The sequence below is a fragment of the Nomascus leucogenys genome, chromosome 12 (genome assembly GCF_006542625.1).
Source record: "Nomascus leucogenys isolate Asia chromosome 12, Asia_NLE_v1, whole genome shotgun sequence".
In the NCBI taxonomy this organism is placed as follows: domain Eukaryota; kingdom Metazoa; phylum Chordata; class Mammalia; order Primates; family Hylobatidae; genus Nomascus; species Nomascus leucogenys.
In genome coordinates this window covers 53625627-53647074 of record NC_044392.1, presented here as the reverse complement: position 1 = coordinate 53647074, position 21448 = coordinate 53625627, and the positions used below count along the sequence as shown (strand labels likewise).

The 21448-nt window shown below is 41.2% G+C and overlaps 1 protein-coding gene and 1 pseudogene across 2 annotated transcripts in view; both read left to right on the top strand.

The window, feature by feature from the left end:
- Positions 1-21448, top strand: part of LOC100585076 — a 1278821-nt pseudogene that overhangs the window by 1200105 nt on the left and 57268 nt on the right. The window lies entirely within an intron of this gene.
- On the top strand, positions 1628-19417 carry PRKAB2 (protein kinase AMP-activated non-catalytic subunit beta 2). The gene is made up of 8 exons (XM_003273214.3): positions 1628-1788; positions 2050-2228; positions 6268-6434; positions 7265-7358; positions 7588-7708; positions 11947-12080; positions 12726-12794; positions 14861-19417. Exons 2-8 carry the CDS (start codon positions 2073-2075, stop codon positions 14936-14938), a joined length of 819 nt encoding a protein of 272 aa, XP_003273262.1. The 5' UTR covers positions 1628-1788; positions 2050-2072; the 3' UTR covers positions 14939-19417.

The following is a 21448-nucleotide window of genomic DNA, read 5'->3' as shown; positions in this document are numbered from 1 at the left end:
GGTGAGCAAGAAGTTGCAGTAAAAACGTGCCTTTTTTTGTTGTTGTTCCTGTAAACTGTCTTTGGTTTATAAGCCAAAGAATGAGTTTATAAGGGGCAGAGAAAAGAATGGGGGAGTAGTGAATTTGTTGTACTTAAGTGGGCTGTCAACTTCATAATATAAAAATGAACTTTTCAGCAAATAGAGCTGCTCACTCAGAAAGGGTGGCCTATGTAACTTGGGGTTCCCCATCATTGGCCGTGTTTAAGCCTAAGTGGCATATCTGGTTAGAAATGGATTACAGTAAACAGTATTCCTGTATCCTTCATTCCGCAAATGCAAAAGCCTACTCTGTATAAGGTACATGCAGAATATAAAAAGGTATCAAATCTGGATCTCCTCTCTGCCAGCTGTCAAAGCATTGCGTCTCACACATGTTAATGTGATCTTGTTAAAATGCAGATTCTGAACCCTGGGGATGGGGCCTGATTCTGCATTTCTAACAGGCTCCCAGGTGATGCCAATGCTGCTGGTATGTGTAACACAGAGTGATAAACGTTTCTAGTAGAGAAGGAGACATGCAAATACTTATAATACAAAGGTAAGTACCTTAGGGATTCCACTAATTTTCATAAAAAACCTGGATCCCTCCCAACCCTAGGGCTGTCTTTGCCCTTTTTATACCTTTAGTGTTCCTTCTGATGTTTTCGTTGTTGCTATCTTCCTTGAATTTTATTTCTTCTGAGGTTTCTCACTGCGTATGCTGTTTCTTAGCCTAGGAGAGCCTTTTCGTTCTTCTCCTAAGACTAACATTTTACTAATTTGTCAAGGTCTAGCTCCTAAACACGCCATCTTGAATTCTTCCCTGCGACCCCAGTCGGGCTGACAGCTCCTTCCTTGTCGCTCCCCATTGAACAGGTTTTTCTTGGGGCGGGGGGAGGGGGACGGAGCATCGCTGAGTCGCCAGGCTGGAGTGCAATGGCGCGATCTCGGCTCACAGCAACCTCCGCCTCCCGGGTTCAAGCGATTCTTCTGCCTCATCCTCCCAAGTAGCTGGGACTTCCGGCGGGCGCCACCACGCCCAGCTAATTTTTGTATTTTTAGTAGAGACCGGGTTTCACCTTGTTGGCCAGGGTGGTTTTGATCTCCTAACCTCATGATCCGCTCGCCTCGGCCTCCCAAAGTGCTGGGATTACAGGCGTGAGCCACCGCGCCCGGTCAGAACAGTTTTAACCTCCAGCAATGACCACTGCTTCCTTCTGCCTGCAGTTGGAAGTCAGTTTCAGTTTTCCTATTCCCTATAAGGAACCCACCTCTCCGGTCGCCTAACACACAGATGCTATCCAGAAAACGTGCTGGCGCACCTGAGGCGGGGTAGAAAGCCGCGTCGCTCCTCCCGGCACCGAGCACCGGAACCCAGGGAGGAGGCCTCCGAGTGTCATTTGGGGACGTCCCTTCTGCCGGGTAGTCTCAGAGGCCGAGCGCTCCTATGATCCCGAGCGCAGTCTCCCCAGGCGGGACAGGCCCTGCCTGGCGCCCCCTCCTGGCGCTGGAGGCTGCGTGCGACTGCCCACCATCGAGGCGGCGGCGGCGGCTAGAGAGGCCGGCGGGTCCCGGGCGCGGAGACAGCCGGCCGCAGGGAACGCGCACGGGGCGGACTCCGCGCCGCCGGCCTTGTAGCCATTTTAGGAGGAATCGCTGATCGCCAGCGAGGGGTGCGGCTTCAATTTCAATAACTTTATTGGTGGCCTGATCTGCAGAACAGCCATCACATCAGTGGCCCTTGGAGGAGGGAGCGCATCGCCCGAGGTGACTGGAGTGGGGGCGCCCCTGGCAGTGAGCGCGGGGACGCGGGGGAGGTCCCGCTAGCGGGTTTCCTGAGCTAGGGCCAGCGAGGGCACCGGGGTATTTGCAGGCGTTCCCGCAGGCCAGGAGGGAGAGGGCTCCGGGGCTCGGCTTCCCTGGGGCGGGGAATCCCTTGCCCAGTCCCAAGGCGCAGGGGCGGGGCCGGGGGGCGCCCCTGACGCGGCGGCTGAGGTGTTCCCACCCCGGTGTCGTTCCCCGCGGTAGGTGGTCCCCGACGAGCTGCAGCCATGGGAAACACCACCAGCGACCGGGTGTCCGGGGAGCGCCACGGCGCCAAGGCTGCACGCTCCGAGGGCGCAGGCGGCCATGCCCCTGGGAAGGAGCACAAGATCATGGTGGGGAGTACGGACGACCCCAGCGTGTTCAGCCTCCCCGACTCCAAGGTAAGCGTCCCACGCCCGCAGTTGGTGTCAGTACTGCAGCGGGTTGATTTCCGGGCTCCTCTTCCCTTTCTTGGTTCTTTTCTACCGCGCCGAACCGGGCTATGGTTTTTTGAATTAAAGGGATTTTTCGGGGACAGAGGTGTTGCATGGTAATTCCTCTTGCAGTGCCGCCTCAAAATAGGGTAAAGAGGCGGAGTTCTTGCTTTCCTGGTGTTCTGACTAATCTGTTGGCCACATTTTTAGGATGGGGACAATAGACATCCCCCCATCCCCGATCCTCCGAGCACGAATGGCTCTCTTCTATAGCGTTGCCGAATTTGTAGTTTGTAATCCCTGGTGGACAACTTCAGAGGGTAGGTTGCACGAGTTGCTGACCATAGGTGGTAGTTTCTCACCTTTGCCGTGAGGTGGCTAAATGAAATTATTTTTCTGAAAATTTCTGTGTATCAGTATCATTTTTGCTCTTCTAGCAGCTCTGCACTTGTGATCCTCTTCCCTTTTAGCAGGGCTGTAAGCAGCAACTACTTGCTTATTGAATACTTTCTGCTAGTCTTGGGGATCAGTTAAGGACATCATTTGGTTGACTGCTTAATTTTTGTCCCATACTTTATAGTTGTGGTGGCTGAGGCTGTGCCTCTTTCACGCCCTGCTGCTGCTCCGCAGGTGGAAGAGCCAATGATTCCACGACTTGTTTACTCCCCAGTAGTACTTAAAAATGTTGCGTGGCTAAAAAAACGACAACCCACAGCTGCCCTGAAGACCTTGCTCTCAATTCCAAGGACTTTCAGGAAGAGACCAACTTGTTTTCACTCTGTAAGAAAGGACAGATGGAGCTGATAGCAGCGTTTACCATTCTAATGTTTCTAATCGCTTTTAGAGCTGTCAGCATAAAATACAAGTAATTCCTCCAGGTAGACTGACTAGATGAGATAGAAAAATGGAGGGCTTGAGGAGATTCGGGTGTGTTTGATGTTTCCTATCATTTCATCACTTCCCAGGGAACTGGGGCTTTAGAGAGTGAATAGAGTATTATTTGCCATATTGGTAGCACATAGAATTTGGATTCCATTATTTATTTCCTTGGATCTCAATTGATAACATCATCACAGCCTGGCGCAGAGGCTCACGCCTGTAATCCCAACACTTTGGGAGGCCGAGGCGGTTGGATCATTTGAGGTCAGAAGTTCCAGACCAGCCTTACCAACATGGTGAAACCCCGTCTCTACTAAAAATACAAAAAAGTAGCCGGGTATGCTGATGCATGCCTGTAGTCCCAGCTACTCGTGAGGCTGAGGCAGGAGAATCGCTTGAACCCGGGAGGTGGTGGTTGCAGTGAGTTCAGATGGAGCCACTGCACTCCAGCCTGGGCGACAGAGTGAGACTCTCAAAAAAAAAAAACCAACCGTAATCACAGAGAAGTGAGAGTGATTAAAAGGAGCACTTATTGGGGTTTATTCTCCAATTCTCCATTCTTATTTGGGCTATCTACAAGCCATCTGAATTTACTTCAAAGCTTTCGAAAGGTGATCTGCCTCATTATATTTTTACCCATTTCCTATGTTGATGACTCAGGATTTAAATACAGTGTATTTGCTGAACTGTGACTGCAGTAATTGGTGTCCTGATTAAAAGCCAGGTTGCTCTGTCTGAATTGGGGCCTGTTTTGTATTATTCTTATCTCTCACCTCAGTCTTGGCATTTGTGAATTAAGAAAATTATTCATATAATTTTCAGATTGTCTGAAAATTAGTTCAGATAATTCCTAAGGTCTCATTTAAATCTAAAATTTTATAGTTCTCAATCTACCCTCTTCTAACCTCAACATTTTACTTAAACGTCAAACTGTAGTTCTAATTATTGTTTTGCCTCTTTTCCTGGTAGTTTTGCTGAGTAACTTGGAGTAAACAATCTTTCTGCTAGTCAGCTGCATTCATTCCTACTACAGAAATGTCATGTCATAAGTGGAAGGGCTTTCCTCCAAAGCTAGGCATATTAATAGTTTGTAGCTTTCAAATTCTAAACTGAAAATCCTGTCATAAAAGTAACTGACAGAAACAGTGGCAGGGGGGCCTACTTTGCTTTGAATGCCTGCCTTTTTCAGTGGACTAGTTCAGTGGTTCTTAATCCTGTTTGCACATTAGAATCACCTCAGATTTCTTTAAATACTTTTTGGAAAATTTGAAACATTTTCAAAGTACGGGGAAACAGTATAATGACATCTATATACGTGCCACCCAGTTTGAACAATGATCAGATCTTAAATGAACATATAACATCTATACCCCAGTCCACTATTCCCCCACTAGTTATTTTGAAGCAAATTCCCAGATATTATATCAAGTATTATTTTATCTGTAACATTTTAGGATGTACCTCTGAAGATGAGGGTTTTTTCTTTGTTATTTTAACATAATCACGGTATATCTGGGCTTTTTTTCTTTATTTTAACATAATCACAGTGTTATCTAGAAAGCTTTTTAAAAATAGATTCCCAGATCTTACATCCGAATCTGAGGGTTATTCTTAGGCATATGTCAAATTCTTGTAATTCTAACGCAGCCAGTTAGGCAAGAGTGCAATGTTCTGAGAATATGTAGTTTTCTCTTAAGTCATTTCCTTATGTGAAAGTCCTTTCAATTCTCTTTCTCTGTTTACTTAGGATTATCCTGCTACTGATGTCTTATACTGTAGTTTTGAGGAATATCAAGAGAATGTATGGAGGGGAAGCTATGTCAACCATTTTGAAAAGAAAGCCCAAATGAATAAGCTAGTCCTTTTTTTTAGAAAAACCCACATTATTCAATTTAGTAATATTTAGGCTTAATACTATACAGTCTTATTTACCAAAGTCACTTAAACCAGTCTAAAACAGGGGTCAGCAATCTTTCTGTAAAGGGCCAGATAGTAAATAGTTTAGAGTTTGTAGACCATACAGTCTCTGTTACAGCTACGCAATTCTGCCACTGCAGCCTGTAAGCAGCTATAGACAATATAGGTAAGCAAGGCAGGTATGTTGGTTCACACCTCTAGTCTCAGCTTCTCTGGAAGCTGAGGTGGGAAGATGGCTTGAGCCCAGGAGTTCGAGGCTGCAGTGAGCTATGATCACACCACTCACTGCATTCCAGCCTGGGTGACAGAGCAAGGTCCTTTCTCAATCAATCAATCAATAAAATAATAGGTAAACAAATGGAGAGAGCTGTTTTCAAATAAAACTTGATAAAAGCATCTGGCTCACTGGCTGTCTGCCAACTCTTGGTCCAAAGGATAGTAATGAAAAGAAACAAGAATTACTGTTTTTACAATCCCACAAACCTCATTTGATAAGAGAGCTACTTTTGATAAAGGAAATTGTATTTTTGATCTCTTGCTCCTTGAGGTTCTAGAATTTTTATTCCTACTTCTGAAATAATTAGTATAAACCTGGGATAGGGTAATAAGTAAGATTTCATAGCCACTTCTCAAGTTTTAAGAAATCAGTGATCTGGTTTTTGAATTTTTAATGTTTCTTCTTTTTGTAACTTGTTAGCTGAAATAGAGTTTATGAATTACTTATGAATTTTGATATATCTGACTTCCATTACAACTGGTAATTGAGAGCTATTCATATTTGCCTATAAAAATATATGGCTGACTTAATTATCTTTTACAGAACCATACTTTGTTTTCATTTTTTTTTCCTCTTAAGAAAGACTCAGAAGCATATCATAATTGCCTGCCTATGAGTTAAACTAGTGGTAGGGAGTTAGTTTTTTTCTTTTTTTTTGAAGGGAGAGTCTAAGGCTCTGAAAGCGTAAGTGATACAGGTAGACTCAAAAGTTAGGCTATGATTTAGACAGTGCTCGAGCATAGGCCATTTGACCATTTTTGGTCCTAGATGAGTTCTTTTTCTATAATTTGTTCGAACTGATTTAGTTGCTAATTTTGGGGTTTATATCCTTAGCCAAAGCTTAGCACCCTTCTCTACCCTAGGGAGGAGAGTGACCTTTTTAGAATTCTTGGGTCACAGTTTATTCTAGGGATGACCTACTCCTTCTTACAGCTCCCTGGGGACAAAGAGTTTGTATCATGGCAGCAGGATTTGGAGGACTCCGTAAAGCCCACACAGCAGGCCCGGCCCACTGTTATCCGCTGGTCTGAAGGAGGCAAGGAGGTCTTCATCTCTGGGTCCTTCAACAATTGGAGCACCAAGATTCCACTGATTAAGAGGTGACAAGTGTCTTGGTTGAATCTAAGGGTCCAGGAATAGAGACCTGATTTCTTTTCTCAGAAGAGAGACCCAGCTGGACTACTTTTCTCCACCTGCTATGGACTCTCTTTAGAACATGCCCTTTTCTGCGGCCACTTAGTATGTCTGTGGGATTCTTTTTTAACCTCATAGTGAGTCAGAGATGTTTTATCCCTTAGAATTTCATTGCCTCAAAGGGATTCATAATAGCTTTATGGCTACATTCTTTAGGACTATGTCATACAAGTCCTGTCTATGCTTGTGAGAAGTCTTTTGTAACTGTCTGAGTGTTGTTGCTCTGACTTCTGCACTAAAGCAAAACACATTTTGAAGTTCTAGGTAGTCATGTTATTTGTTGCTTCCAAAGCAATAATGAATGATTTAACTGGTTGTCAGAATGGCCCTTTGTATGGTAGTTCATTTTCCAGAAAAGGTTCACCAAAACAGAGAAAGAGTACCTTGAGGCAGTTCTGTGTCCTGAACCTACCTATCTTATTTGCACTGGTGAGGAACTTGTTCTACCGAAGCAAAATAGTTATACTAAGGTGAACCATTTGAGGGGATTAATGTTTTTATTATTCTTTTCCAGATATTGGTTAAGAACTAACGTTGTTGGGAGGAGCTAGTAAATACATGTCCAAGATGATACAGAAAAGGAGAATGGGTTTATACGTTGTTTTTTACACCAGGGGATACAATGGCTTAGGAATCTGGGAAATTATTCATATGATACTATGATTGCCACTTGTTTTTTACATTCAGTCTTCTAGAAGGAACTTGGCCTGTTTGCCTTTCTTTTTTTCTTCTGCAGCCATAATGACTTTGTTGCCATCCTGGACCTCCCTGAGGGAGAGCACCAATACAAGTTCTTTGTGGATGGACAGTGGGTTCATGATCCATCAGAGGTAAGGCCTTGATCTCCAAGGGTAACCATTGACTTAGCAGTCTCATTTTAGCTGTCATTTCTGTCAAGACTGATGGGCAGCTGCTCCCCTACACTGGAGGATTTCTCTCTTGATAAAACGTGGAGGTGCTGAGTACAATCATGTGTAAATTTTAGTAAAAGAGGAAGGTTGGATGGAAGAGATGGATTTGAAAGAGAGATTCAATAATTTTTTCTATTCACTGTTTCAGCCTGTGGTTACCAGTCAGCTTGGCACAATTAACAATTTGATCCATGTCAAGAAATCTGATTTTGAGGTGTTCGATGCTTTAAAGTTAGATTCTATGGAAAGTTCTGAGACATCTTGTAGAGGTAATTTTGTATTATTTACTCTCTTGCTGTGTCTTTCTTGTAGTTCCTTCCTAAAAATTGTTTATGTGTGTATATACATATAGAGGGAGAGAGAGGGCAGGGGATTGCGGGGAGGAGAGAGAGAGATAGAGATATTTCTCCTGTAAACATTTAGGTCTCTTCTTTGCAGCAAACACAAACACACACATTGTAACACAAGTCTCATGGTACAATGTTTACCTTATTACATGTGATACACTCTATTTTCCATGTTATCTTTTATAACCACTAATGGGCTACAGCCTATAGTTTGAAAATCTGTTTCTAGTAATATTTCAAGTTTTCCACTGACCTTTGATGATATTACCCAGCAGAGGCGATATATGTGTGTAGTTTGTTCGGTATGCCCCATCTTAATCCTGCCAGTTTGAGACCTCAGTTAGCAGTTTCATGATTTTATGAGGTCCAAAAAGTGTGGGAAAAAAAATGGTTAAAAAAAACCAACAGCCTGGGCAATATGGCAAGACCCATCTCTACAAAAAATTTTAAAAAATTAGCCGAGTGTAATGGCACATGCCTGTGGTCCCAACAACTTGGGAGGCTGAGGCGTGAGGATTGCTTGAGCCCAAGAGGTTGAGGCTGCTGTGAACTATGTTTGAGCCTCTGCACTCCAGCCTGGGCAACAGAGTGAGATACTGCCTCAAAAACAAGACAACCACCCCCCTGCCCCCCGACAATTCTGTTGTAGGTAATTGAAATTTTGTAAGTTTTTGGTTAAAAAAAAAAGTCTTTGGTAGCAGAAAATATCCTTACACTTTTATTTCCTCTAATATTATTTGATCCAAGGCCTTCATCTCTACTTACAATTGCTGTAGTATCAGAGAATGTTTTGCTAACCACACTTGTAGTTACCATTTTGTTACTTTACAATAAGAATTATCTAAAGAATTGTGCACTGTATTCCCAGTGAGCACACTTCTCTCCTGTGAGTTCAAATCTTGCCTCTGCTACTAACTAGTTTTGCCATCATGAACAAATCTCTCAACCTTTTTCGTTCTGAGTTTCTTCACAGTAAAACCAGGGACTTAAACTTTCAGTGATTCTCAACTGAGGAGGCACAATACCTTAAGTGGAACATATTTGAATTTCAGGGGAGAAGGGTGGCTTTGCTGTTTCTAAAAGAAATTATTGGCTGGGCACAGTGGCTCAGGCCTGTAATCCCAGCACTTTGGGAGGCCGAGGTGGGTGGATCACCTGAGGTCGGGAGCTCAAGACCAATATGGCTACTATGGTGAAGCCCTGTCCCTACTAAAAATACAGAAATTAGCCAGGCGTGGTGACACAGGCCTCTAGTCCCAGCTACTTTGGAGGTTGAGGCGGGAGAATGACTTGAACCTGGGAGACAGAGGTTGCAGTGAGCTGAGATCACGCCACTGTACTCCAGCCTGGGCGACAAAGTGATATTTCGTCTCAAAAAAAAAAAAAAAAAGAAAGAAAACAGCCGGGCATGGTGGCTCACGCCTATAATCCCAGCACTTTGGGAGGCCGAGGCGGGTGGATCACGAGGTCAGGAGATCAAGACCATCCTGGCTAACACGGTGAAACCTCATCTGTACTAAAAAATATGAAAAATTAGCCGGGTGTGGTGGCGGGCGCCTGTAGTCCCAGCTACTTGGGAGGTTGAGGCAGGAGAATGACGTGAACCCGGGAGGCGGAGCTTGCAGTGAGCTGAGATCGCGCTGCTGCACTCCAGCCTGGGCGACAGAGCGAGACTATTATCAATAGTGTAATCATCTGTTGAGGAAAATTTTGAAAATGTTGTTTTCATCATATAAGCTCAGAAGGTTAAACTGGACGTTATTTTTGACTGGTGGGACAGTAATTTAAAAGAGTTTTAAAATGCTGAATTAGATTATGAGGATACTTGTGACTAATTTTTGCATTATATAATTCTGGCAAAGTAACCAATAAAGAGACATGTATCATAATTATATAGAGAGAAGACTTGCATACTTTTGATATTTCCCTCTTTCTCCTAATTTCCCAATCTATTGAGGTAACGCTTATAATCCATTTTTTACTAGGAATCTACAGATAATGGATTTTAGTCTGCACTCATTTACTATCTATCCATGTATGTAACTTTAGGCAAATAACCAATTTGTATTTATTTTTTTCTGGTGAAAAGGCAATAAAAACTATTCTGTGCACTTCCCAAGGGTATTTTGTGGATCATGTGAGAAATAATAAAGCATGATACTTTGTAAAGTTTCAAGTTCCATATGTTTTAAAGATATTATTTAATATCAGAGTATTACTTCTACTTTTTTCTTTTGCCTTATATGTATTTTTTATTTTTAATTGACACATAACAATTGTACATATTTATGAGATACAGTGTGATGTTTCAATACATTTTATATGTGTAATGATCGAGTCAGGGCAATTAGCATATTCATCATCTCAAACATTTGTCGTTTCTTCGTGGTGATAACATTCAAAATCCTTTCTTCTAGCTATTTTATTTTGTTACATTATTGTTACCTATATTCACTCTACTGTGCAACAGAACACTGGAACTTAGTTCTTACAATGAATTTGGTGGCTCACACCTGTAATCCTAGCACTTTGGGAGGCCGAAGTGGGAGGATCACTTGAGTCCAGGAGTTTGAGACCAGCCTGGGCAACATAGTGAGACCCTGTCTCTACAAAAAAATCAAAAAATTAGCTGGGCATGGTGGCATATGCCTTTAGTACCAACTCCGCTGAAGGCTGAGGTGGGAGGATCGCTTGAGCCCAGGAGGTCAAGGCTGTAGTGAGCCGTGATCAAGCCACTGCACTCCAGACTGGGTGACACAGAGCTAGACCCTCTCTCAAAAAAGAAACGATAACATTTAAATAAAATATATTATCATAATATATTTCTCTTCTTTTTTGTATATTTCCTTTCATTCTCGTCTGCATACTTTTTTCATTTTTTTGAGGTGTAATTTATACATCATAAAATTAACTCTTAAATTGTACAACTCAGTAATTTTTAGTATATTCAAAGTTGTGTGATTATCACAACTATCTAATTCCAGAGCATTTTTATCACCCACAGAATAAGCCCTGTACCCATTAGCAGTCACATCCCATTCCCCGCTCCCCTCCATCCCTGGCAACCACAAGTCTTGCTGTCTTAAGGATTTGCCTGTTCTGGACATTTCATATCAGTGGAATCCTACAATATGTGGTCTTTTGTGACTGGCTTCTTTCACTTAGTATAATGTTTTCAGGGTTCATCCATGTTATAACCATGTATCAGTACTTTGCTCTTTTTTATGGCTGAATAAGAACCCATTGTATGGACATACTGTTTGTTTATCCATTCATTAGTTGATAGACATCTTGATTGTTTCCACTTTTTGGCTGTTATAAATAGTGCTATTATGAACACTGGTGTACAAGTTTTTGTGTAGACATATATTTTAATTTCTTTTGGGTATATACCCAGTGTATAATTGCTAGGTCATGTGGTAACTTTATGTTTAACTATTGGAGGAACTGCCAAACTATTTTCCAAAGTGGCTGGACTACTTTACATTCCCTCTAGCAGTGGGAATATTGTGAGCGTTCCAATTTCTCCATTCTTTTGACACTTGTTATTGTCTGTCTGTTTGACTTTAGCTGTCCTAGTGAGTATGAAATGGCAGCTTATTGTGGTTTTGATTTGCATTTCCCTAATGACAGTTACATACATTTTGTCCTTATTGTTGCAATCATTGTTGTATTGGTAGTCTTAGGAGTTTATAACCTTGTTGTTTGGCTGGAAAAAAGAAAAAATCTAATCTTTTCCCATTGTTTGAAAGTTACAAGGCATCTTCACATCCATTATCTAATTTGATTTTCTCAAAAACATCATGAAATAGGGCAAAGATTATTTTTATTTTGTAAAGAAACTGACCATTGTGGAGGGATTCTTCCAAGGTCCTACAACTGATACATGTAGTAGCTTTTCCCTGAGCCTGGGTCTTTGAGTCTTTATCTCTTTGTCTGTCTCCCAAATCATGTTGCCATGTTGAGGAGCTTCATGGTTTATGTCCAGGGGACTCAGATTTTTCCTCTGGTTACCTTACAGCTGTAGATCCCACAGGTCACAAGTTTGTGATCCAGGACTTCTACCATATTTAATGTTAGCTGCCATGTATTGATAGCTTTTCCCATGCTTTCTTGCTAATTCTCCAACTCTTTCTCATATTTGTATAAATATCTTTCAGACCTTTCCAGCTCACCCCCAGGGCCTTATGGTCAAGAAATGTATGTGTTTCGATCCGAGGAAAGATTCAAATCCCCACCCATCCTTCCTCCTCATCTACTTCAAGTTATTCTTAACAAAGACACTAATATTTCTGTGAGTATCCCGAGTATTACTGGGGCATCTAGGGGTGTCTAGGACCATTTGGACCCAAAGTTCAGTAATCCTAGAGGTTAGGATTATTGCAGAGGTGTGTTGAGATTATAAGTCATACACATATCAATAACATTACAGATTTCCTTTTTCCAGTGGTGAGTCACAGCTTTTTCAGGTGCTGATATAAAAATTCATAGTTGTATCCTCATCCTAATAAAATCAGGATCAGAGCTATGGACTTCTGTTTGAGCACAACATAAAAGAGTAGTTATCATTTGGGGATGTACAAAAGAACTATGAAGGTTTTTTTGTATATAATTTATTTCTATTCAATATACTTGATTCCTACTATGATTATTTTTGCCTTGTAACACAGCTCTTCCTTGTGTGTTGTGGGTAAGATTTTTGTTTTAGCTCTCTTAAGGAAGACTAGTAGATGCTGAGGCATAAGATTTCTGCCCTGGACTGATAATTTTTCTAATTTTCTGTAATAGGATTGTATTATTGATACATACTGGAGTGCGTGCATTATTGAAAAGAGATAGCACATTCTAGTTTAAATTTCTCAAAGCTCTGAGGAAGAGTAAGCTGTTTGGTTTGTCTGTGCATTAATTTCATTTAGTAATTTTTTTCTCTTTCTCTTAGTGTGACCCAGCCTTACTCCCTGAGCCCAACCATGTTATGCTGAACCATCTCTATGCATTGTCCATTAAGGTAAGTGGTGGCCCTGGCTCTTCACAGAGCTCCCTGGAATGAGAGGTCAAGGGTAACATACGTTCTCAGTGGTTACTTTCTCTGCTATTTCATTGAAGCTGAAGCTGGCAGTAATGATCAAATTATAGAAGAACTCTTTTTTTTTAACTACTAGGTTGTTTGTTTTAAAATCTCAGTCTCTGTGTTCTGGCTGGCTGAATTGCCCTCTGATAGGACTTTTTTGCTGCCCAGTTATTTTTTGGGTGACTAGAATCTTTACACCAGCTGTTTACTTAAGTTTGTGTTCATAGCATAGGATTTCTTCTGCAGAAAAAGCAGGTTTAGCTTCCAGTTCAAAGAATGCTTCAATGTGATATTAAGGCTTTCACTTTTTTGAAGGTGGAATTGAGCTACTTTCAGGTGCCTCATTCATATATACTCAGGTGCTTGCATCTCTCCTATACACTAGTTAAAGGAGAGGTGTGACCAGATTTGCCCTGTCCCTTCAACTCTAGAGTCCTCCTTGGTTTTTCTGCTGCTTTAGAGTCTGGGCTGGAAATAGCCATTCTGTTCTGTCTTGATATGTCTTTGTGGTTTGGCTATTGGAATAAAGTTATATAGCTCTGTGGTTATCAAACCAGGCTGATTATCATCAGAGTCTCCTGGGGAAGATTGTAAAAATACAGATTCAGCAGCTCCATTCCTAGAGATTCTGAATAAGTGCATCTACGATGGGCCCTATAATTTTTTTAAGCTGCTTTTACTTGGACATATAGCTGGATTCGGGAAATCACTGATATAGCTAACAAACTATGTGGTACAATATAACACTTAAAATATATTATTGAATTTAATTTTTATAATAACCTCGTAAGTATTATTTTTAACTCCTGTTTTATAGATAAAGAAACTAAGGCTCAGAGAAGGTCAAATTACCAGTAAGTACCAGAGACAGGACTGCTGAGGTCCAGTCCTCCTATGCTGACTTCATATTCTTTCCTATATTATCATTATGCCAGGTCTTTCCAAGTAGATTTTTCTCAGGTATTCCTCATTTCCACTAAACCTGTGGAAGCGTAAAAGTGAATTTTTTACCTTCCTTGCTTCTATCGTATTTAGGCTTTGTGTCAACATGACTCTGGAGTGTTAACCTGAGAAGCATTCATGGTGGATAATACAGTACGGGGGAAGGTAGAAGGATACACTTGTTCTTAATCGGATTTGCTTGGGTTCTTTGGGATCTGATGGATTTTGCCTCCTGTAACTGCTCCTTGGGTGTCATTTAATTTGCCTAGGCTTGCCATCTCCTCCTGTGGTACATCTGTAGTCTGCAACACAGCCTGGGAAATGGTACCTCTTGCTCTCTTCTTACTGGTTCTGACTCAGGTGAAGGTGTTGATTATTGTGGCTTAGCTTAGTTCTGACCCATTCCTGATTCTCTCAGATAGTTTGGGTGGTTTGGAATTGATCCATTGGATTGAGTGTCTTTCTGAAGAGGATTTTGGCGTCTACTTTGTTCAAGGATAGAGAGGGATTCCTAGGTTCCCTCTAAATCAGAGAGATCTTTTTGAAGTCATCCCTGGTATTAAATGGAAATTAGACCTGCTTTGGGACTTGGAAATCGTTTTTCAGAAGGATTGTTCCTTTTTTTCTCATTGTCTTTAAGACTTTCTTCTAGCAATGGATGCCAGAATATTTTGTTCTTTTTTTTTTTTCTTTGCTAGTTTTAGGCCCAACATTAGAATTTAAAGTAGGGAAGGGAGCAAGGTAGGAGACCATTATTTCTTCAGCACTTTTATGTGTCAGAAACTGTGTCAGATATTCTCATGTAATCATCAGAGCCACCTTAATGGTAGGTGTTATCTTTTGTAATGATGAGATAAAAAGACTTGCACACACTAAGTAGATTACCCAAGGCCACAAGTAGAATGATGATAGGAGTCAGAATTGGAACTAAAACTTATCTGACCTCCTTCTCTTATATCAAACTACCTCTGTTCAAAGTGACTGTGAAGGACCGATGACTGGGAAGAGCTACCTACTGTCTGAACTAATGAATTAGCTGCGTATGTTTCTTTTCCTTGCAGGACAGTGTGATGGTCCTTAGCGCAACCCATCGCTACAAGAAGAAGTATGTTACTACTCTGCTATACAAGCCCATCTGAAGGGATCCCTTCTTGCCTCTAAGGATTCAGGAGAAGCATCTCCCTTGCCTTTCTGGACTGAACCAGTCTTACCTGAGACTGGAAGGCTGATTTGCTTTGAGGCTGATATGTGTGTTTCAGAGCCTCTGAGTAGGATGCTCTGCTTTTGCATTTGATTGCAGATGAGAGCTTTATGAGTTCACGGAATTTATTTTAAGAAAAAAATATATACATATGAGAAGAAGGTAAATGGAAGCCTCCTAGCCCCATCTAGAAGTATTGTTTCTGCCTGTGGGTTTTCACCAAGACCTATTTGGGGGCACTGCAGGAATAACTATATAGGAAGATTTTTCCTAAAATGAAAGAACAGCAAACTCTTAGGATCCTTGTTGGGTAGAGATTCTATCACTGCTACCTTGGCTCTCCAAGGAATGGGCTTGTGCTAGACCGCTGCCCTACTTAACAGCTGCCTCATTGCAAGGGCAGCTTTTCTTGCATGGGTTCTCTATATTCCCAGAGTATGTGGCACAATCTGTGTTGTTTATATGATACCAGATGCCCCACAAGAACCCTTTTTCCTCTCATTTCACATTCTTCCTTTAATAGCCTCCTTCAGATCCCATACCTGACCCCTCTCTAACACAAAACTCATTGGGTAAGTGACTTTGAAAAGTTTTGTGGCACCTGACCCACCCCAGACACTAGGGCTATCAGAAGGTCTCCTTTTTAGCCCAGCACAGGCCCAGGTCACTTTGTCGTGTTTGTTTTAACTTCCAAAGAAAGTATGTCTCAGCATTATAAGAAAGGCAGAATGCAGAACATCTACATTTTTGTTTTAGTTTGGTGCCAAGGCTCAGGCTGTATTGGCAAATTCCCGAAAGTTTTCCCACCTTTGCCTGGCCCTGCTTCTGTCTTTTCTTTCTCAGCAAACAGTTCTGAAGGCAGGAGTGGAACCCGGGAGTATTTTCATGTCTTTCATCCTTGAAAGATTTTTATGTGCCTGCATTTTTTTTTTATTAAAAAATGCCTTTTCATTGGTCTTAAGAGACTGCATTGGAGAATTTCAGGCTTTTGATAAATGCTTCTTCAAAGAGATTTTCTTCTCTAGTCTAGCCTTCCACATTCTTAGATTAATATGGCCAACCCTGTACACATCACTACACTAAACATTGCTCTAGATAAACTGCTCAAGTTCATTTATCTCATTTGATGCACCTAAAGGGGTCCCTCATTTTAAAGATTTGTTAGGCCAAGAAGCAAGAAAGTATTCCTAGTATTCCCAACCATGAAAAGTGTCGTTCTTTGCACCAAGTGTTAACAAAATCATTTTGTTCTCCTGCCTCTTCTTTTTAAAGGTGTTTGATGATTAAGTGGGGTCACTGAATTCCATTTGTGGACTGAAAAGTATTCAATCCACTTTTGGGGTTCAGAGATAAAACATTTTTTCCCAAGTAGCTGGGCCTCTTCCATTTTGCAGATAAGTCAATCAACACTAAAGGAGGCTAAACTATTGATGAATGAGAGACTCCCTGACTGCTCAGATGAGCCTAGCCACACTGAAAGGGCCACCTACAGGTCAGTTTAGCTACCTCCTGTCTTTCCCATGCAAAGCTGACAACACAGTTGTCTTTGGACTTGTAGACCTCTTGGATTCCAGGTGTGATGGAGTAAAGTGTGGGATTGTTGTTTTGCTGGGATGCAAATAACTAAATGCTTTGGTGGTTAATTGCTAAGAGTAAATACTACTTTAGCCATCCAAGGCCACCTTCTGCAGCAAAAGGCTTTTGTGGAGAACCTTTTATGTTCCCAACCACTTTTTGAATGGTGTGCCATTTAAAAATCCAGGCCAGATCCTATTATAACCAACTCTCAGGATTTACAGTCTTCAGTTGTACTAGAATTTTGTTTTTATCCAATGCCCATTAAATAAGTGGGCCACTTAGGAAGATTCAAAATCTTGGTTATTACATGAAGTTTGTTATATTCATATTTCTTGTCAACAGTATTGAAATGTAATATCTATGTGTTCATGTATGAAAATTTTTACTCCACACAGGTGTTTCAGTAGAGTGGGGCAGGAAAAGAGATCTCTTCAATTTCTCTCAGGCCTGAGGCTTTTGTGAAATGCGTCACCCCCAGTGACAGTAGGTTTTGATGCTAGTGATCTTCAGATCTTTCTCTCTGGAAATGTGCAGAGAGTGTCAGTTTCCCAAGTTCTGAGGTAACTCTCAGCCCAGATGTGAAATGGGAGCCTACCAGCTGGTATAGAAGGGAATGGGTAGGAGGCACTGGGTGCTGACTCATTCAGCACTGTCCCTTTTCTATACTGCTGATACATCCCATGGTTCTGAGAAGCCTTATCTCAGTCTGTTTGGAAGAGAGGCAGGAAGAGAAGGAAGTAACCCAAAGTACTACTCATTTATCCTTGTATATTGATTGTTAAAGGGATAATTAATTTTATGCTGAGGAGAGTTTGACGGATTTTGAAAATGAATAAAGGCAAAACAAATTTTTTTAGCCTTTATTTTGCCTTTGGGAATTTTAGAGAGTCAAAGTAGGCAGAATAAGAAAATAGTTCTTCAGGAGGGCCGACCCTTAAAGAACTTCAACATAGTTTTGGAATTGTGGGGAAGAGAAGAGTGACTGAGCTGAGAAGTAATAATAGGAGAATAAAGGCTTGAGTAACTTAGAACTGAAAATATTCTCTTTTAAAAAGAAATTAAATCAGACACCACATGGTGGTGTCCTTGGATCTCACTGTACAGAATTAGCAGTGTATAACCATCTTCCCTTTGCATTTTGTTCCAATTCTCTCCTCTTTCCTTTCCATTCTGCTTTAAGCTCATGTGTCAGGCAGACTTTACCAGAGTGTCAGACATTACCTAAAACACATACATTAGCCATGCTGCTGGTATGGAGAAATTCCACACCATGATTATTAGCCTCCTTTAAGCTTGAAATTGAATGGGATTTAACCATTCTAGGCAACAACCCTGAAGGGCATACCTAACCTCAGTAGTGTTGGCTTTTTAAACGTATGTTTGTATGGTAGAGAAACTTTGTAAAAGAAGAATCCAAGAGAAGTTTGTGAGGATCCTGCAAACCCAGGCCCACTCACTTTGCTCCAATTCTTTCTAGTCTCTTGTAGATCTAATGGGTCTGGGATAAAAACTTTGAAAAGTGTCAATATTCCATGTATGCCGCTGAAATGAAGTTAAGTTTGGAAAGAAGTGATACCTCTAGACTGGATTTATATTAATCTGGGATATAAATGAAGAAGACATACTAATAGAACTCCCTGCTTTTAACTGGGGAATAGGGCTTTAATAATTTTGACCTCAACTAAAAATGATATGCAATAGTCTATGTTTGTGTGTGTTTGAAATACATTCTGTTCTCAGAGATTTCTACATTCTCACGTTCTAGTGATTTGGGGCATGGGCTTAATAGCAGATGTACAGCGTATTCCTGCATTATTCTGATTCACGCTTAAAGCCCAGTTCTTGCTGGCTTCTACCACGGGCTGCTGACTCCAGTTACCCATGGAATGCAGGACCTGGGAGGGGTAGCAATTAGGATCTTTCAAAACTCTTTGGATCTAAGCATTTGTCTCTCCTTAAGTGCCAGTCACAATTGGATATGGAAGGACTGTGATTTCTGCAATGAACCCAAACTTTTAGAGTAAAAAGCCAAATCTTTTTTAAATTATAAGAAAGAAGGGAAAAAAGAGAAAAACTCAAGTCTATTACTTGTAGAGTCCAATTCTTAGCAATGGAGTCCTTCTAGGATTCTGGTTTGGGCTTTGTCTGGATTTGCTTTTCTCAATTGTGCTTTGAAGTGAATAAGCTTTGTTACAAATTATTTTTTTATTAGTTCCAGTATTAGTTGGAGTTAACTTGAATTGATTGTATGTAGCACAGCACTTTTGCAGTAAGATTGGTGTGAAATACTAAACACTATGGATTTTGTAGGTGTCAGGTTAAATGGTCAAGGGATACCTACATTAAGTTAATATATTAGGTATTGATGATCTCACTTCTTTTCTGTTCCCCTCTACAAAACACTTACCTAACCCAGCTTGTGGTTTTAGGACAGCCAAAGCTCACTGTTGTTGGTTAGTCCTAATCACTACATGGGTCTCATATATGAGACTTGTTTGAATTTTGGTAAATTGGAGCATGTTGGTTGGTATTACACGGCAGCATTTTGAATGAGTGCAGCTCTGTGTCTGTCAGAAAGGAGAGATAAGACTACTTTGAAGGGAATTAAATATGTGAGTCTTCTTTTAATGGTGCTTTTTGTAAACTTTAATGCTGAGGTACAGAGCTGCTTTTCAATATTTCATAAAGGAGTGGCAGACAAGAGTGGATTTTAAAGCTGTTCTTCAAATGTAATTTGTCACTGGACTCTGACACACCTGGAAATTATATGATATGACATACAGAAATGTTGTGGGTTTTTTCCATAAAACTGTTTAATAAAAGTATTATATAGCAATAATATTTGAGTTATTGATTGATGACTGATTATATTATCAAGGTCTGTTTGCCTTGGTGTCTCAGGGCCGAAAGAATGTAAACTGCAAGACAACACATTTGAAAGAAGTCATGGGGTAGGGGACACAAATGATGTCCTTCTACTTTTTCTCTTTTTGTTTCAAGCTATGCCAACATTATAGGAATGCAGACTTCGTGATTTGATTTTCAGCATTTTCTCAGCTGGTTGCACATTTAGCTATCATCCTGTACTGGATTAGCTGAGCTCTTAGACCAATGATTCTCATCCCTGGCTGCACATTCATAACACCTGTGGAGACTCTAGAAACATTGGTGGTCAATCCATTTCCACCCTAGTTAAATGGAAATCTCTGGTATGGGGTCCAGGCATCTGTATTTCTTAAGTTGCCTCAGATAATGCTAATAGACATCTAGGATTGAGGACTGCTATCCTGGACCCTTCTACTTCTCTTTCTCTGTCAGATTATATGCTTCATTATATATGAAAACATTATATTCTTTATTCCGACAGCAGATCATTCACCTGAGATGGCCTTGTTCAGGGACATGATTAAAATATAATTTCTGTTTTCCATTCCGTCATTTCACAAGGTTTCTACATAGCTGGCCTCTGGACTTTTTTTCCTAAAACAAGCAAGCTGTTGTATTTTTGGTGCTCTAAAGAGTCAACTGAGTTGAACTAAGGAAGGAAAGGGACTGACAATGTGGAGTGTGAGAAGAATAGGGGAGTTACTGAGGGAGTGGAAATGCAAGACAGAAGGACATGAAAGGAAGACCTGTGACAGTAGAAATCAACTAGAACAGTTCACCTCAAACCTCAATAGCAGGTCCAGAGATTGCCTGCAGGCTAGAGGTAAAAAGTGGGATATGGTATGAACTCAGCCTCTGGAAGAATGGTCTCCTAAACATCATGTACCCCAGTCACTGAAAACAAAATGACACCAGAATTTCATCGGGACCCAAACTTGCACTGATGTGCTTTCTAAAGCATTTGTTTCTGGCATGTTTGGCTTGGAGTCCTTTGTAGTATCCTTTCCAAAGACCCCTTTCTCCCCTGTCTTGGCAATTAACCATGACACAGGTGATTTGGGTACATCATGAGTCTCTTCGTCTCCCTACTCCTGTCCTCTGTGGTCACTGTTCATCCAGAATCACATATGCAGGTCTGGAGTACCACGTCCCTTTCTGTAACCCATTTCTTGGCTCCAGGGCACGTACACTGACTGAAGATGAACCACTCTGTGCTCTCCTGGCAGTTAGCAGTCTGTCAGCACTTAGCTGTGTTCTGATGGAGGCTCCTGTCTCTCAAGAACTTCCTAAGTAGAAAGGCAAAGTTCTGTGTCAGAAGTTAGAAGGTTTAAGGTCTGTATGCCGGGTGATATTTTAAACACAAAGTAGGGTTTCACAGACTTCTCAATGACTCCTGAGCTAATTTCCACTTACTACATCTTCCAAAGCCTTCTTGCTAGTGACAACTTATGATGAGAACATTAGGTAAGGATATTGAACACCTGAAAGAGTCATGGAGATTACTACAGACCTGAATACCTGGATGGGGTTGAGGGGTGGACTCTGACTTCAGACCAGCTGATATTCAAAACTATAACCTACAACTCTAACTTATTTTTTTTTGGGGGGGGGGGATCTCTGTTATTGATTACAATAATTGTGGATCACAATTACAAGTTAGGTATAGGGATTGGGCAGTGGAATGGGTGTTGGACTCAACAGGATCTTGGAAAATATTTCTGGGGGTTAGAGGATAGGCTGAGAATATTACAGATGTTTGGAAACATTTGTGCCAACCTGAAGATGGTGTTTCTTTTTCTCTCCCAATTAGCACAGCTGTGTTCTGTTGGTCATCTGATAGAGTGATCAATCTAGAGTTAGAATACCTAGGGATGACATAAAGGAATATGACAGTCCAGAAATCTACCAGATTAAGAGCCAGTCTGAGCTCAGAGGGGATTTTGAGCCAAGGCATGGCATTTTGTTTTTAGATGGAGCTGAACAT